Raw genomic sequence first — 17,823 nt, 5'->3', positions numbered from 1 at the left:
TCGACACAGATTGGGAGTCAAACCTGCCTTTTCTGCATTACGTTCTACGACATCAGTCAGTGCCTTTACTCAGGTCTTTGTGGGAGCTTGTTAGATTCCTTTCAGCACCATTTTGCAACAGGTGACGTGCTACCAGGGTTTGGGAGTGGCTCATGTTGTGTGAGAGTGGGTTGTGCGTGACTTGACTGGCAACACTTATCCCCTGTTTATTCAGGCCTCTGCTCGCCATCTCCCCTGGCCAGCGCAGATTGGAGACTTATACTGATGTATATTTTTTTGATGTATAAATCTGGGGCAATAACAGTAAATTATTATTTGGTTGCGTTTAATAGCTCGGATTTTGCAGCAGAAATTTCAGCACTTAGCATTATTATGGAGTAAATCGGGCAGCAACTTCTGGCGACTGCACATGCGCAGTTAAACATAGAAATCAGGAAGTTGCTGTTTAAGTGCCCTGCTCCTCCAGAAGCTTTGCTATACCAGTATCTCACCAAGAGACTCAGCATTAAAATCCATGTAATGACGTGAAGTTGTGGTACTTGCCCACTAGTTACCAACTAAACATGGCAGAGAGTGTTGGGGGGAAACACTCCTGCTCCTCATAACCCACAAGCAGTCCTGTAAAGGAGTTTACCTTTCCCTGAAGCTGTCCTCGCCTCCCCTCAGCTGCCATGTTTACCGTGGCCTGGGAAACCTGGCCGGACACGGTATCAGAGGCTGCCAGCCTCATTAAAATATTGAAATTGCTAATCTGCCCCCCCTGGGACCAGGACTGTTAAACCCGGAAGTGGTCGGGTTTGAGACTTTAAAAATTTTTACATCTGACCTAACCCAAACCCATCCATTTTTGGGTGATAAAATTCACCCCTGATTGTCTCAGTGAAGATTCATCAATCTGATTTGTTGAAGAGCCACGCTGTTGCTTGACCTGCTCTCACATAGAAACATAGCAACATAGAAAATAGGTGCAGGAGTAGGCCATTCGGCCCTTCTAGCCTGCACCGCCATTCAATGAGTTCATGGCTGAACATGCAACTTCAGTACCCCATTCCTGCTTTCTCACCATACCCCTTGATTCCCCTAGTAGTAAGGACTTCATCTAACTCCTTTTTGAATATATTTAGTGAATTGGCCTCAACAACTTTCTGTGGTAGAGAATTCCACAGGTTTACCACTCTCTGGGTGAAGAAATTCCTCCTCATCTCGGTCCTAAATGGCTTCCCCCTTATCCTTAGACTGTGTCCCCTGGTTCTGGACTTCCCCAACATTGGGAACATTCTTCCTGCATCTAACCTGTCTAACCCCGTCAGAATTTTAAACGTTTCTATGAGGTCCCCTCTCATTCTTCTGAACTCCAGTGAATACAAGCCCAGTTGATCCAGTCTTTCTTGATAGGTCAGTCCCGCCATCCCGGGAATCAGTCTGGTGAACCTTCGCTGCACTCCCTCAATAGCAAGAATGTCCTTCCTCAGGTTAGGAGACCAAAACTGTACACAATACTCCAGGTGTGGCCTCACCAAGGCCCTGTACAATTGTAGCAACACCTCCCTGCCCTTGTACTCAAATCCCCTCGCTATGAAGGCCAACATGCCATTTGCTTTCTTAACCGCCTGCTGTACCTGCATGCCAACCTTCAATGACTGATGTACCATGACACCCAGGTCTCTTTGCACCTGCCCTTTTCCTAATCTGTCACCATTCAGATAATAGTCTGTCTCTCTGTTTTTACCACCAAAGTGGATAACCTCACATTTATCCACATTATACTTCATCTGCCATGCATTTGCCCACTCAACTAACCTATCCAAGTCGCTCTGCAGCCTCATAGAATCCTCCTCGCAGCTCACACTGCCACCCAACTTAGTGTCATCCGCAAATTTGGAGATACTACATTTAATCCCCTCGTCTAAATCATTAATGTACAGTGTAAACAGCTGGGGCCCCAGCACAGAACCTTGCGGTACCCCACTAGTCACTGCCTGCCATTCTGAAAAGTCCCCATTTACTCCTACTCTTTGCTTCCTGTCTGACAACCAGTTCTCAATCCATGTCAGCACCCTACCCCCAATCCCATGTGCTTTAACTTTGCACATTAATCTCTTGTGTGGGACCTTGTCGAAAGCCTTCTGAAAGTCCAAATATACCACATCAACTGGTTCTCCCTTGTCCACTCTACTGGAAACATCCTCAAAAAATTCCAGAAGATTTGTCAAGCATGATTTCCCTTTCACAAATCCATGCTGACTTGGACCTATCATATTATCTCTTTCCAAATGCACTGCGATGACATCCTTAATAATTGATTCCATCATTTTACCCACTACCGATGTCAGGCTGACCGGTCTGTAATTCCCTGTTTTCTCTCTCCCTCCTTTTTTAAAAAGTGGGGTTACATTGGCTACCCTCCACTCCATAGGAACTGATCCAGAGTCAATGGAATGTTGGAAAATGACTGTCAATGCATCCACTATTTCCAAGGCCACCTCCTTAAGTACTCTGGGATGCAGTCCATCAGGCCCTGGGGATTTATTGGCCTTCAATCCCATCAATTTCCCCAACACAATTTCCCGACTAATAAGGATTTCCCTCAGTTCCTCCTCCTTACTAGACCCTCCGATCCCTTTTATATCCGGAAGGTTGTTTGTGTCCTCCTCAGTGAATACCGAACCAAAGTACTTGTTCAATTGGTCCGCCATTTCTTTGTTCCCCGTTATGACTTCCCCTGATTCTGACTGCAGGGGACCTACGTTTGTCTTTACTAACCTTTTTCTCTTTACATATCTATAGAAACTTTTGCAATCCGTCTTAATGTTCCCTGCAAGCTTCTTCTCGTACTCCATTTTCCCTGCCCTAATCAAACCCTTTGTCCTCCTCTGCTGAGTTCTAAATTTCTCCCAGTCCCCGGGTTCTCTGCTATTTCTGGCCAATTTGTATGCCACTTCCTTGGCTTTAATACTATCCCTGATTTCCCTTGATAGCCACGGTTGAGCCACCTTCCCTTTTTATTTTTACGACAGACAGGAATGTACAATTGTTGTAGTTCATCCATGCGGTCTCTAAATGTCTGCCATTGCCCATCCACAGTCAACCCCTTCAGTATTATTCGCTAATCTTTCCTAGCCAATTCACGCCTCATACCTTCAAAGTTACCCTTCTTTAAGTTCTGGACCATGGTCTCTGAATTAACTGTTTCATTGTCCATCCTAATGCAGAATTCCACCATATTATGGTCACTCTTCACACGCTATACATCTCCCGTAGAGGGTGCCGCGTGGATCCGACGCCCGATCAGAGCAAATTGCCGTTCAGCAGGGTGGCAGTGGTGCTACAACTGCTAGATGTGACTCAGTGGTAGCACTCTCACCTCTTAGTGAGAAAGTCATGGGTTGAAGTCCTACTCCACAGGTTTGAGTACAAAATCTAATTCTCCCAAGTGTGCTGGCTAATATTTTTCCCTCGACCAACATCGCCAAAACAGCTCATCTGGCCATTACCTCATTGTTGTTTGTCGGAGCTTCCTGTGAGCAAATTGGCTGCCGTGTTTCCTACATTACAACAATGACTACATTTCAAAAGTACTTCATTGGCTGTGAAGTGCATTGGGATGTCCTGAGTTCAAGATAGGTGCTTTATAAATACAAATCGATCTTTCTTTCTTTACAAATGGCCTTAGAGCCCCAGGGTGGGAAAAATCTACCAGGGTTCCTGCTGCTAACTCCAAATGGAGCACTCTGTGAGGATAGATAAAGCTTGACTATCATATCTCTTTGAACACTCCACTGATGCTCACTTTCAGACAATGACAGCTTGGCTGAAGTACTGGAAATCACTCAGCACCAATGTATTCCACCAAGGAGTCGATAGCTTCAGGAGGGCATAAAATTGGCAAGAAAACCATCCTGTTGAAAATTGTAAAAGTTATGAATGTGGTTCATATAATTAATACTGGGTGCTACAATCCTGGCCTCTCACGTATCCCCGATTTTAATCGCTCCACTATCGGTGGCTGTGCATTCAGCTGCAAAGGTCCTAAGCTCTGGAATTCCCTCCCTAAACCTCTCCACCTCTCTACCTTTCTTTCTTCCTTTAAAATGCTCCTTAAAACCTACCTCATCATCTGTCCTAATATCTCCTTGTGTGGCTTGGTGTCAAATTTTGTATGATAACACTCGTATGCAGCACCTTGGGCCATTTTATTATGTTAAAGGTGCTTTATAAATGCAAGTTGATGTTTTGTATATTCAGTAGTTATGTTCAGAATTTCACTATTGTATTTTACCAACAATCTGTCGTCTTATGGTCAGGGTTACTTCTGGAATTTTAAAGGTCAAATGATCAAACATTTTAGTTTAAAATAGCAAAAGTTCATTAGCAAAAACTCAAATGTGCCTACTGTACTGAGGTTTTTCTTTTCACTTAGTGGAGGTTTTCTCAATGACTTTCGATTAATTGTTCGTTTTTCTGTCTTACTTCCCTAAAGTTTAACACACCTCCAGATTTAAGTGCAGCATCACTGTCAATCACTATTCCATGCATAAAGTTACACTGCAGCATTAAAAGCAGGAATTGGGAACAATTTGATGATGTGTTGTAGAAAGCTTGCAGTGTGTTGGAAAAATAGACTTGACAGAAGTTCTCTTGTGACCTTTAACCTTTGCTACACACTTTCATACAGATCCCATGTCTTTAAGAAATGAGCTATTATGCCCAATTTTGTATTGCGAGCCATTCCTAATCCATAGTCCATGTCTGAATTTATTTGTGAAAGAAAGAAAACTGAAAGCAAATGGAGCCTTGTTGACCCGTGTGCATTGTGCTGCCATTCTGTTGTTTCCAAGCTTTGGAGAGCAATAGAGTAACTAAGGATTTGGATGGGTTTGTTTCACAGCGGGTTGCTGGATGGGAGGATGACTGAGCGGAACATGTACAGCTTCCACTTTAAGGGGCGCCTGAAAAGGGATTTACTTTTCACTGTGTACGACTGGCCAGAAAATCTCCAGGCAACATTGCACCTCTTAACTAACAATGCCAGTGTGGAGCCGCCCCTTCTTAGGAAAGGATAAGAATTCAGCTTCCTTTTTCTTCGGCGTGGATTACAGTCCCCTTCTAAATTGATAGAAAAGCTCCTCAGTTTATTAGCAATCTGCAGTCATTGATTGTAAAACTGCATGTGAACACTTAACACAGCAGAAAATTAAATGCAGCATCATGTGAGATTCAGCTGGATAAAACCCTGGCTAATTCACAAAGTAAGACGGCTCGCTCTTGTTTCTGTTCCTATTTTCCAGTCTGAAATGTGGGGCATAATTTCTAAGTGAACACAATCCATAGATTTCAAGTTATATTGACCTTTTAAAGATGCTGCAATTAAGATGCCCAGCACTTGCTCATTTTACATTTCTGTCACAGCACAAGATTAAGCCCAGCTCAAAAAAAAAGTGATCAGTCTTCATGACCACTGAAGACCATTTGTGGGGTGTGCCCAAATTATCCTTGATCTGCCCTGCAGCCCGACAGGACCCAACTAAGTTTCATTCTGATGTCCTTGTGACCCATGTTAGTGAGGCTACTTACTCAATGTGCCTTACACTGACATCACTGCATAAGAGAACATTCGGCGGGATCGTGGCCCAGGAGCGGCGCGGCATTTAACAGCGGCAGGGCCGTGGCCCAGGGGATGCACAGCAGAACTTGGTCTCCAGTCGTCTTGGTCAACCCTCGCCACTGGACCAAGACCTAGCTCTGTCAAGCCCGTGTGGTGGCTGGTGTGCAACGGTCACCATACATTAAAAAGATCCACGCACAGGCATCTTCCACCCTTTAAGATGTAACTCATTGTAACACCTGTGAGCCCATCTTTTTTTGCTGTGAAGAGCATCATCCTTGTCACGAGAGACTGCCTATACATAACATTCATACCATTGTGATGGTGTGAGGGAAGCAGCCAGTTAGGCTGATTTTTTTTTTAAACAGATGTAGGGGGTGAATTTGGGCTGGTACTGCGAGTGCCCTTAGGGTTCAAAAATGAAGTCTGCGCACTTACCGTCCACTGGAAATTTGCAGAGTAGGCAGATCGTGACGACAGTCAGCGTGCAATGCTCATTTAACGCCAGTGCTATCATTTTGGAGCTCCATGCTCCAGCCGACGTCCTCACTTAACCTCGCACAGCTGCACATGCATTAAGCAGCAGGAAGGACCAGCGTTATTTAAAGGATCATCAGTTACTTACAAGTTAGTTGCTGTGGCTCAGTGGGTAGCACACTTGCCTCTGAGTCAGAAGGTTGTGGGTTCAAAGCCCACTCCAGGAACTTGAGCACATAAATCTAGGCTGGCACTCCAGTGCAGTGCTGAGGGAGTCCTGCATTGTCGGAGGTACTGTCTTTCGGATGAGACGTTAAACCGAGGCCCTGTCTGCTCTCTCAGGTGGATGTAAAAGATCCCATGGCACTATTTCGAAGAAGAGCAGGGGAGTTATCCCCGGTGTCCTGGTCAATATTTATTCCTCCATCAACATAACAAAAACAGATTTTCTGGTCATTATCACATTGCTGTTTGTGGGAGTTTGCTGTGCGCAAATTGGCTGCCGTGTTTCCCATATTACAACAGTGACTGCACTCCAAAAGTACTTAATTAGCTGCAAAGCATTTTGAGACGTCCGGTGGTCGTGAAAGGCACTATATAAATGCAAGTCTTTCTTTCTTTTTGATTCCTTCTGGTTGTTGCTACAATTCTACATGTTCCATGGTTGTTTCAAGTTTCAAAAGTCTACAGGGAGTGGTGTGGCAGGTGCTGAAGGGCTTTTTGCTGAATTCTAGGCTGCTGCACAAACCAATTGCTCCCAGGCATGGGTGCACTTGTACACCTTCCTCTTGGAATCAAGCATGACTGGGAGAGTGAGCAGAGACCCCGCAGAGAAGAAGGAGGAGGAGGAGGGGGCGATGGGCTCTCGGCAGGCGGCCATATCCGTTCAGAGTGTTCAGGGAACAATTCCTGAACCTCGGCGACGACCAATGTTTGAGACATCTGCACTTCACTAAGGAAGTCGTCATTGAAATCTGTCAACTGCTGCAGCCACAACTCCAACCTCCGAGCCGGGCAAGGACTGAATTGCCAGTGACTGTGAAGGTGACCGTGGCTGTGAACTTTTATGCATCTGGCACCTTCTAGGCTGGTGCTAGAGATATTAGCAACATCACACAGCTTGCAGTCCACTATTGTACAAAGGAGGTCACTGAGGCATTGTATTCAAAGTGAGATAATGTCATTTAACTCCCTCTTGCCAGAGAGAAACAGGCGGAGCAAGCATTAGGGTTTGCAAGCTTTCCAGACTTCTGCATGGTGCAGGGTGTCATTGACTACATGTACCCTATTTTGTGGGAGCCGCATGTCAACTCTGCCATATGATGGAACCGAAAGAAATTCCACTCCCTCAATGAGCAGCTGGTGTGCGACCATAGGCAGCACATCATGCAGGTCAATGCCTGGTATCCTGGCAGCAGTCGTTATCTCTTCATTGTGTGGCAGTCCGCTGTGCCAGCTGTATTTCAGCCACCACGGCAAACCAAAGGGTGGCTCCTGGATGACGAGGGCATCCACTGATGACCTGGCTCATGATTCCAGTTCACAACCCATGCACATGTGCACAGCATACATACGATGAGAGCCATGCTGCCACAAGAAATAGGATACAGCAGACCATTGACACGCAGAAGCAATGACTCAGCTGCCTAGATTGCTCTGTGGAGGAGCCCTGCAGTACCCGGCTGAGCGGGTCTCAAGATTCGTGGTGGCCTGCTGCATTCTGCAAAACTGGCCATCATGAGGGAACAGCCTTTGTCATCAGCTATCAGGCAAGAAGCTAATGAGCAGGAGCACGAGGAGGAAGAGGAAGAGGAAGGGAGGCTGAAACATATAGCCCCTTTCTGTCTGGGCTGTACGTGAAGAACTAATTCAGGTGCGATACCAGTAAGCTCAACCCCAATTCCCCATTTACCAACAGTCCCACACTCCTTCCCTCTGTCACTGACCGTCACATTGTGCTCTTGGTCACAATGCAAAAATACAAGCCAGCACAAAATACACATTCCAAATTTATCAATAAAATCATGCGTCACTTGGTGCCTGTCTTCCGTGTGCCTTTGCCTGCCTTAGTGCTCCTATGCAGTGCTATCCCAGTGGCTGCAGCATGGCTGGTGTAAGGCTGCTGACTTTTAGTGGAGGAGACTGCAGATGGCCTTGGAGGACGACCTCAAGCAGCTCTGGGCCAAGAAGGACCGTCTTCGGACTGCACCACCTCGGCATTGGTGGCAGCAGTCTGGGCTGGCAGGCTAACAGGCAGCAGCAAGGGCTCTGGCGGAGTGGCAAGGCTAGGATCACAAATGCTATCACTCATTCGGGGCAGCACCTCTCTTGGAGGAAAGATTGCTGAACTGCTGTGACAACCTGCAAGCCCCTTTGAACACTGGTATCCACGGCCATGATGGCAGCTGTCTGAGCTTCCACTGCAGCACTCAGACTTTTGGTGGAAGCTGCCTGTGCTGCAATGGAAGCTGAGACATTGGCCATCAGATGCTGGAGCATGATTGGGTCCACAAGTGTGCTGATGGAGTTGGCCACCAGTTCTATGCTGGAAAGGATGGGCTTCAAGCTCTGTGCAAAGCCCTGTGCCAAGTTGGTGCTGGACTCCTCCATGCTCCTTGACATTGAACGTAGGTTTTCCGGCAGGCTTCCCAATGCACCAAGCATTTTGTTGTGTACACCCATCAGCGTTCTTCTGCAGCCTGGCTCATTGAAATCCTCATCGGAGTCCTCTTGGCAATCTTGCTCCTGTGCTATCATTGCCCTCTACTGTGGCTGCAGCATACTTGTGCCCGGTGTCTCACCACATGCAGATGCTGCCCGCCTCCATGTTATCCTCTAGATATGCACAGTCAATATCTGAGCTGGTGGATCCGAATGTGAAATCAAGTGACGGTTTGTCTTCATCATCACTGTCTTCTTGGTCTTCCTCAACTGCCTGGCCACGTTGCACTTCTTGGGTATCTGAAAGGAAAATGGGGCAGGATAAGGTTGTGGTGAGGCGAGAGGGGAAGTTAAGAAGTGCTGCTTACACCATCTGTAGCTTGTAAGTCAGAAGAGATTGTGGGATGAGGAGGAAGTGGGATGTGAAAAGGAGGATTCGGTATGAGGATACCATCATCTTCAGTGGATTCAGCCCCACTGCTGGCCACGACCTCAGCTACGGCCCTTCGGATAATAGCTAGCACCATCTCCTCTATGGGGGTTGGAACATGCAGACGCACCTCTCTCCCTCCGGTTAGCTCCTGCTGACTCCAGTTGTGCGCAACCTGCTTCTGCAACAGAGAGGAAAGTGTGTCACTGAGTGTCGTGCAGTGTTTGGGTGATGTGGCTGTCATGGTTGAATAGTTATTTGTGCTTGCAAGCTGTGAGATGTGGATGTGAGGCTTGCAACAATGCTAAGTATGTAAGGGTGAGGTGAATGATATGAATGTTAGCTATGAGTCATGATTGATAGAGATTGTTGGTAGGTGAGTAATGGGGATATGGTGAATTGAGCAGTGGCTGAGGCCAGTGGTGCAGTTGGTAGGATATGGCATTTGAAGGTGCATTCACAGACCTTGACCACATGTGTGAGATCATTAAACTTCTTGTGCCACTGCATCCAGATCCTCGGGGCTAAACTCCTGGCATTGACCTCTGCGGCTATCTGTTCCCACTGCCTTCTCACCATGTGTCTGGAGGGCCCCCTGCAGATACAGGTCATCTCTCCTCCTTTCAACCTCCCCCACCATGACCTCCAGTGCAGCATCGGAAAACCGTGGTGCATGCTTTCCCCCATGGTCAGCCATTGTTCATTGTTGCACGGCACTATTCCAAATGTTGCCAGCACCTCCAGCAGCCACAGTGCACCTTCCCTTTAAGAGGTGCAGGAAGCTTTAAGTAGTACCAGCAAGTAACGATATTGGGCCACCTAATGATGTGTGCAGCCAATGAACAGCATGGTTAGCGCTGGCTACACGCAGCAATCAGGATAATGAGTTGGCAGTACAAGTTCCATTTGAAGATATTGCTTTTTCATTCTAGCCCTGGAGTAGTAGCCCACCAGTGGCCCAAAACGAGTCAGCTTGTCCATCACAAAACAGGTCAAATCAGCAAACTATTTATTTTCTGAAGAAAATATCAGTGACCTACTTGCTGCATCTGTACATTGCTAATTGACTAATGTTACAGAAATCCCCTCTGGTAGCCTGGAAGGAGCCAGATTGGCTGGTTAGAACTTAAACTGTAGATATAGCCAACATTTTTTCATTAGTTTCGATCGCCTGGATGGGTCGGAGAGGAATTTTCCCAGATTTTTTCTCCCTAAATTGGCCTTGGGTTTTATCTGGTTTTTGCCTCTCCCAGGAGATCACATGGCTCCAGTTGGGGTGAGTGTAGATTTTTTTAGTATAAGGGGTGTCGCAGTGGTGTGGGGCGGAGTGGTTGGGCTTGGTGCTCTTTGCCTTTCCGTTATTGTTCAGGGTTTATATGTAACCTGTAGGGCTGCTGACAAAGGGCTGTGCGGCTCTTTGTCGGCCGGCACAGACACGTTGGGCCGAAATGGCCTCCTTCTGCTCTGTAAATTTCTCTGTTTCTACGTTTCTATGTTTTGTATAGCAGAGGATTGAGGCAAAAGCAGCAGGATTTTCCCTTATTTCTTGTCAAACAATATTTGGTTATTTTGGATATGTACTGTTACTCTCTGTTGCTCTATCTGATTGTTGCATTGAAACGGGTATGGTAGTGTAGTGGTTACAGTACTTGACTAATAATCCAGAGAACATTTAGATCCCACCGTCGCAGTTTAAAAATTTGAATTCAGTTTTGAAAAAAAAACCTGGAAATGAAAAGCTGGTATTGGTAAAAATAACCATGAAGCTGTCGGATTGATGTAACAACCAAACTGGTCCACTAATGTCCTTTTGGGAAGGAAACCTGCAGTCCTCATCGATTTGGTCTATAGAATCATAGAATGGTTACAGCACAGAAGGAGGCCATTCGGCCCATCGAGCCTGTGCCGGCTTCAATTCCACACCCAATGTGGTTGGCCTTCTGAAATGACCTTGCAAGCCCCTCAGTCATATCAAACTGCCATCAGGGCAACTAGGAATGGGCAATAAATGCTGGACTGGCCAGAAACACCCATATCCTGAGAATGAATATAAAATAAATATATTTTTATACGGTTGTCACAGTGACACAGAGGAACTTGCTCTTGTCGCTCTTCAATGCTGCCCCTGCCCCCCCCCCCCCCCCCTCCCCACCGTCCCAGTTCACAGAGCCACTCCTATTCTCTCTTTTTATCCTCCTGTTCATAGTAGTGCTCATCTCCCTCTCCTCCTCAGTTCATGGAGAAGTCTTCTCCCTCTCCCCTTCAATTTAAATAGGCAAAAGAATATTGGGGGAATATTCCGACTTTGCTTTCTTAATCTGGAACCTTGCCCACTGAGAGTGGAAATCATGAATATGGACTTGCAAGCCCACGATTTTCTGATCAAAACTGTTGGAAAATTGTAGTGAGCGTCCAGCCAAATTTCTGAAATGTTGCTAACTCTGCAAAGGAGCAAGGCTCCTTCACAAAATCGAAGAATCACCCCTATTGTCGTCAAAGAGTAAGTATAACTTACTGTGAGCTTCTGTTTTGACCTCCAAGATTTAAAAGGGCAGCTTCTCTTCTCTCTTTCAGACCTGATGGAATTGGAACCGTAACAGTTGAAGAGAAGGAAAGATTTAATGAGATTAAAGAAAGACTTCAGCGCCTCCTTGAAAATCAGATCACCCACTTCAGGTAATCTGGTTAACTATTTGCTTGGTGTTAAACATCAGTCAGTGTTGTGCCATTCTCATGTCTGGATCCATAAGTTCCGATTTTGACTCTAGACGTGTTTGAGGTGGGCAGGGTGCAGGGCGGGAGTACCACATAAACTTCTTGGCATGAAGCCCAGCGCAATTTAAATCTGCCTGCATTATCTGCTGCCCAAAGCCAACGGGAATGACATCCGGGCGGGAGCTGGAATTCGGCGGGGAGCCAGACACGACCTGGGATCCAAGGGTCCCTGGCACAAGGCAAGTGCTTTGGGGCCGGGGGATTGGTGGTTGCAGAGCCGATGTCAGTCAGGGAGCGATACTGGATCAGCAGCCTTTTCTATGCCCAACCCGAAAATCGTGCCGTGTGTATAACAGATCCGATCCGATACCACCTGTTTCTACACTCCCTCCAAAGTTTGAACATTTCGTGCACTCTGTGCAACTCGGCAGGAGATCAACTCTTAAGCCTAGACACTTATAGCTGTTCAATGCAGTCACACAAATTACTTTGTTCAGTATTTTAATGGCGACTTTTAAATGCATCCGTTAAAATAGTAGACAAAGTCATTTCATGCAAATTCCGTTTTCACTCATTTTTATAAAACCACACACTTTAGACAGAATAGTTCGCCTTATAGGGGCACAGTTAAATTGACAAGCCTCTCCTCCAACACTTTCCCTGACAATTAGACCAAAACTGTGCTCTATTTCCAATTTAAAATAATGACAGTCCCTGCAATCGCTGCAAGTAAAAGAGTTAGTGTGAATTGAAGTAGATTAAATGTTGTGTGCTTCTCAATTTCCGTTCATTTGATCTCAATTCAGTAATCTTTAGAAAATGAGCTTCGGTTTGGACCCCTCTTTAGATTCAACATTTTGCGTCAGATGAATGGATTTTTAATTCTAGCTATTTTAATAAAATCACCAGCCACTGGCAAATTCAGTCTAAAGGTTATATATTGCTATGACTGCATTCATCAGTATCCTGCAAATGGGCTGTGAGACACGCATGAATACAACACAATAGCCTGTAGCTACAATCAGTTACTGTTTATATTGTTGATAACTATAGAGTGTGTTGAAATAATATGCCACTTATGAACACCAGCAAGGATACGAACATAAAGTGGAGGAGACTCCCATTGCTCAATATCATTCAAATTCAGTCAGTTTTCTGAAAATTGTTTAACCATTACATCATCAAGGGGGGATTAATTTTGTCCAACTGTTCCAGTACATCCATACAAAAAGATGGACAGAATAAGAGCAGCTGGTCCATCGAGTCTGTCCCATTCAGCCATGTTGCAACTTAAGCATCAATACTCTAAACTCACCAGCAACCATCTAATCTCCTGGGAGAGGATGAAAAACACCTCAGGCCAATTCAGAGGAAAAGTACTTCTGGGAAGTTCCTCTCCATTCCCCGAAAGCCGTCAAAATCCAGTTCCAGGAGATAAGAATGACCAGGAGGTACATTACCCAACATCCCATCTACCTTTTATATGCTGCGATATCAACCTTCTCTAAGAACTTGTCCAGCTCCCTTGTGAATGTTTGCTGCGAGTCTGTATACACCGCACAAGCTGGCAATAATCCTCTGGGAATAGAAAGAGGTCCTGTTGTCTACTGGAGGGCATCTCTTCACAAGGCACTCCATTCTGTCTGAGCACAAAACAGTGGACAATTATAAGGTCTCGGATTCCCTCCTTTATGGCTACCTGTAACCATTCTCCAAGTGAGTTGAAGCTAGTCAGGACCCGCATCTTGTAGGTTGAATGTGAAGCCTCCACAACAGTAGTGGGGATGTTAATGAGCGATACTGCTGCTGTCCCTTTGGCCCGTGTAACTGAGATGTTCACTGAAGATGCCACTGGTGTTGCCACTTGCTGAAAAACAGACTGAAGTGCAGGGAACCATTACAAATCAATCAGTGGCCAATGCAAAATAAAGAACGTACTTAAATCTATACAACAAGAGCAAAATACTGCCCATGCTGGAAATCTGAAATAAAATCAGAAAATGCTGAAAACACTCAGCATCTGTGGCGTGAGAAATATGTCGATTTAACAGCTTATAAGCAAGTACAGAGCCAGGGAAGAGGTGGAGGTGGGGGTGGGTGAGGGAGGAAAGAACAAAAGGGAAGGTCTGTGATACGGCGGAGGACAGGAGTGATTAAATGATAACATTTATATAGCGCCTTTCACATCCTCCAGATTTCCCATATTTGTAGTGCAATTATTACCAGCATAAGATCACATAATGATGTTCCCAGTATGACTTTCTGGAGAGCATAATATGTTACCTGTGAGAAATAACGGCTCCATTAGCCAGTGTCAATCCCTCACGACAGTTGCATACTTCAAAAGTGCTCTATTTGGTCACGGGTGAAATGTGATGGAAAGAGCAATAGAATTATTTTAATATTTGCAAGTACCAGTTAACAAAAATGTTTTAAAATGCTAAGATTGGGGAAAACAGCCAATAAATGATAAATCAATCGCTGAAGAGTAAAGCATCTGAACTAAGCTGTGATTAGAAAGACTGAGCACTGATTTGATTTGTGTGACCAAGGATTAAACCCACTCAGAAAGCAGACTGTGCTATTTGCATAATCATCAAATGTCGATCAGTGTCCAGAACATCCGCGTGGAACCTCCTTTATTTGCAGTAGCACATGTAATCCCTGGGATCTGTCGCCTTCAGTCAGACAATGTATCTCCCATAGGTTAATGGGAAAACAATACACAGCCTCTCTGCTGAGGAAAACCAGGCTAGAGGAGGTTTAAAAAAAAATTAACTGTACAGGACAGGGATGCTGATTAGGGTTATTTTACTAATAGACTAATACTCCACAGTATCTTATGCAGTACTTGATGGGAATTTTTCCTAACATATCTTTTACTGATCGCTACATAAATTGCAGGTTCTTGAGCAGGTTTGACTGTCTTTAGAGTTGACCTATATTTGTTATTTTGTTGCAATCTTTCCATCTCTGGATTGTGTGCATACATTTTATAAAATCAATTTCTAATGCGATAAGTGTAGCCTATGTTATTACAATACCTACTTCCCCAATCAATTATGTTAACCGGAGGAGAAAAAATTGTATAATGGAACTGAAAATGCATTCATCATAGGTGGGTTTACAACTTTGCTACACATAATGTGCAATGGAAATCTTCCCTGTACAAGGGGAAACGAGCACGCGTTACAAAGCACTTCAAGCTGTATCAATGGATGTGGCCTGGTATATTAATTAATTCTTAAACTGCCACCAATTCCAAAGAAATAATAGTCTCCCTGAGCAACCAGTTTCATAGATTTTCACCTTGCATGCTGAAACCCATGTTATTACATAATAAAGCTGCTCAAATATTGTGCATTGCTTTATTACTGTAATTTAACCCTACCATATGCAATGTGCATTTAGAATATCATTTTAAATAAAAATATTTTAACATTTAACCTCTGTGTTTTGATCACCTAATTATGTCTACTTTACTCTTCCTATGACTTAAGTTTTTACTTTCTCATCTAATCTAACCAAATCTGTCTATTCTAATCACTTTTTTTCTCTTAAAAAAATAATTTTAATAAGCCAGTATATTTCCTGTGCTGTCCCTGTTCCCAATTTCCATTTTGGATGTGGGAGAAAATTCCAAAACATTCAGGCTTTCATTAGTTGAAAACTAACACCAAAGGTGTTTATTTAGTCAATGTGAACCTCAAAGTCTGAAGAGTGATGCAATGGCATTAAACACTGATCTTACGCTTCCAACAGGGAGCCAATCGAGGTGAACACGGGTCAGAGGTAGGAATATAGTACTGTAGCTCCCACTCTCTGACACACCCTTCAAGCATAGCTTCCTGTTGGGGGCACTGAATTTGTTCTACAGACACAACAAGGCCAATATTTCACACATGGAAATATGTCAAAAGTGGAAGGGCTGCTAGCAATTGATTTAAAGTTTGGCTGTATGTGAAGACTTGAATACACGTAGAGTCTTTCAACAGCCGGACTGCAGTGAGGTATCACAACACTGATAGCTCTTTGAATGGTGTGACTTTATACTGTTTTAATTTTGCATTATTTTCAGACCCATGTTCCTATTCTGTCTTAGGATATAGCTCTTCAAATTAGTCAGTCCAGGAATTTATCAACCAGTTTTATACCATATCTTATTCATTATAATTATCATTAATTTAATTCTTCAAAGTAAAACAAAAAATTGTTATGCACATGCAAACATAAATTTAATGCTATTTGTTTTAATCAAGTCCAGTTTATTCTTCACCTATTCAATACTGATATAGCCCATTATCTGGAAGTCTTGTAACAAGCCATGATTAAGGTCTGCCCTGACCAACGATATTCTAGAATTGCACTGTATTGCTGTTTAACTTTAAATGTGTCTAAGTTCTGTGTTACTGTCCTAGGTATTGTTTCCCATTTGGACGGCCAGAAGGTGCACTCAAAGCTACTCTCTCATTGCTTGAAAGGGTAAGTTAAAATTTTAATGGAATGTACTCTTAATTCTTGGTTTCTTTAACATGTTTGCCCTTTGTCACATGCAAAAGTAAATCATTTACTAGAAGTGGTTCAAAAGTCACTGTAATCACCAACATCTGTTTTTTATACTGAAAAGCAGCTTACTCACACTATGACAAAATGTATGTTTCATGATGATCATGGGATTGGCCATGGTTGTTCATCTTGACTATCCAGATGTAGATGGGAAGGGTTCCATCAATAGAGAACCAGACACGATTCTAGGCTCCACCAGCTGGAAGAATCTTCACGTTCTGGCTATTGGTTATGCATAATGAGGCAGTATGCCTTAGCCAGATTGGTCTTCAACTGAATTCAGAAATTCTTCCTTTACCCATAATTCCAGACTTCAAATTCAGGACATGCTGTGGTAGCCATTTTTGGTTTGCCGGCCCAAAAATTGACAAGTCAACATAAAGTGACACAGAAGTATTCAAACGGAACCATTTTGTAACACAATTAGTAGGTTTGGCACTTTCACAGTTTGCTGTAATTCGGTGGAGATTTTCATTATTTTGACCATTAAGAAAGAATTGGTTTCACCTGGCAAGTGTGATGAAAAAATAATGTATATATTCATGAGACTTTAATATATTTATTCATAAGCAGGTTCACTGTAAAATGGTAACAATGGGCAGGTCACAAACTTCAGCACAATGTTCCCAGGTTGTTAAAAAAGCAAACAGAATGTTGGGATGCATAGCAAGAGGTATAACACATAAATCAAGAAAGATTATTTCAAAACTATATTTGACCCAGGTGAAAACATATATGGAGTGCTGCATGCAGGTTTGGTCTCCTTATTTCAAAAAGATTTTCAGTTATTGGAGGAGGTGCAGAGAAGAGTTGATCCCAGAATTTAAGAAAATGATGTACGAGGAAAAATTGACTACCCCTGTGTCTTTTCTCTCGTGAAAAGAGAAGACTGAGAGGGGATATGATGGAAGTGTTTAAAATTATGAAGTGTTGGGACAAATTCAAGCCAAGTAAGCTTTTCTGCCATGTACAGAATCTAAGCACAAGGGGTCAAAAAAAGTTGGTATGTGGACCAGATTACCAGCACAGATGATGGTACAAAAAATCTTAATGGTTTCAAGAAGGAATGAGATAGATTTGCTGTTATTAGAAATGCCCCAAAGGAATACTGTAGATGGTTGGGCTAGATTGATCAAAGGTCTTCTGCCTGAAACTGTTATTATGTTATGATCAGAAGAGTTTGTGACACAGATTCTGCCCTCACAGAAAGAGGATTAATGTTAAAAATGGGCAAGAAAAATGCTCCTATGGAACATAAATTGTATTCAGTTTCTAAGTTATATAACATGCATTAATACAATAAGTAGCTGCTCAGATTATAGCATCCTCATAAAAAGCTAATTTATATAACTGAACTTCTTTTAACTGT

The 17,823-nt window shown here is 43.8% G+C and overlaps 1 protein-coding gene across 8 annotated transcripts in view; it reads left to right on the top strand.

Annotated features, from left to right (window-relative positions):
- Window positions 1-17,823, top strand: part of cadps2 (Ca++-dependent secretion activator 2) — an 863,559-nt gene that overhangs the window by 644,769 nt on the left and 200,967 nt on the right. For all 8 annotated transcript variants that reach the window (XM_070900583.1, XM_070900582.1, XM_070900585.1 and 5 more), the window contains 2 exons: window positions 11,748-11,849; window positions 16,307-16,370. In XM_070900583.1, the coding sequence (XP_070756684.1) occupies window positions 11,748-11,849; window positions 16,307-16,370 (166 nt within the window). The remainder of the gene's footprint in view (window positions 1-11,747; window positions 11,850-16,306; window positions 16,371-17,823) is intronic.

The sequence above is a fragment of the Pristiophorus japonicus genome, chromosome 15 (assembly GCF_044704955.1).
Source record: "Pristiophorus japonicus isolate sPriJap1 chromosome 15, sPriJap1.hap1, whole genome shotgun sequence".
Taxonomy (NCBI): domain Eukaryota; kingdom Metazoa; phylum Chordata; class Chondrichthyes; family Pristiophoridae; genus Pristiophorus; species Pristiophorus japonicus.
Note: the sequence above shows the minus strand (reverse complement) of the source record. Positions and strands in the feature narration are given on the sequence as shown.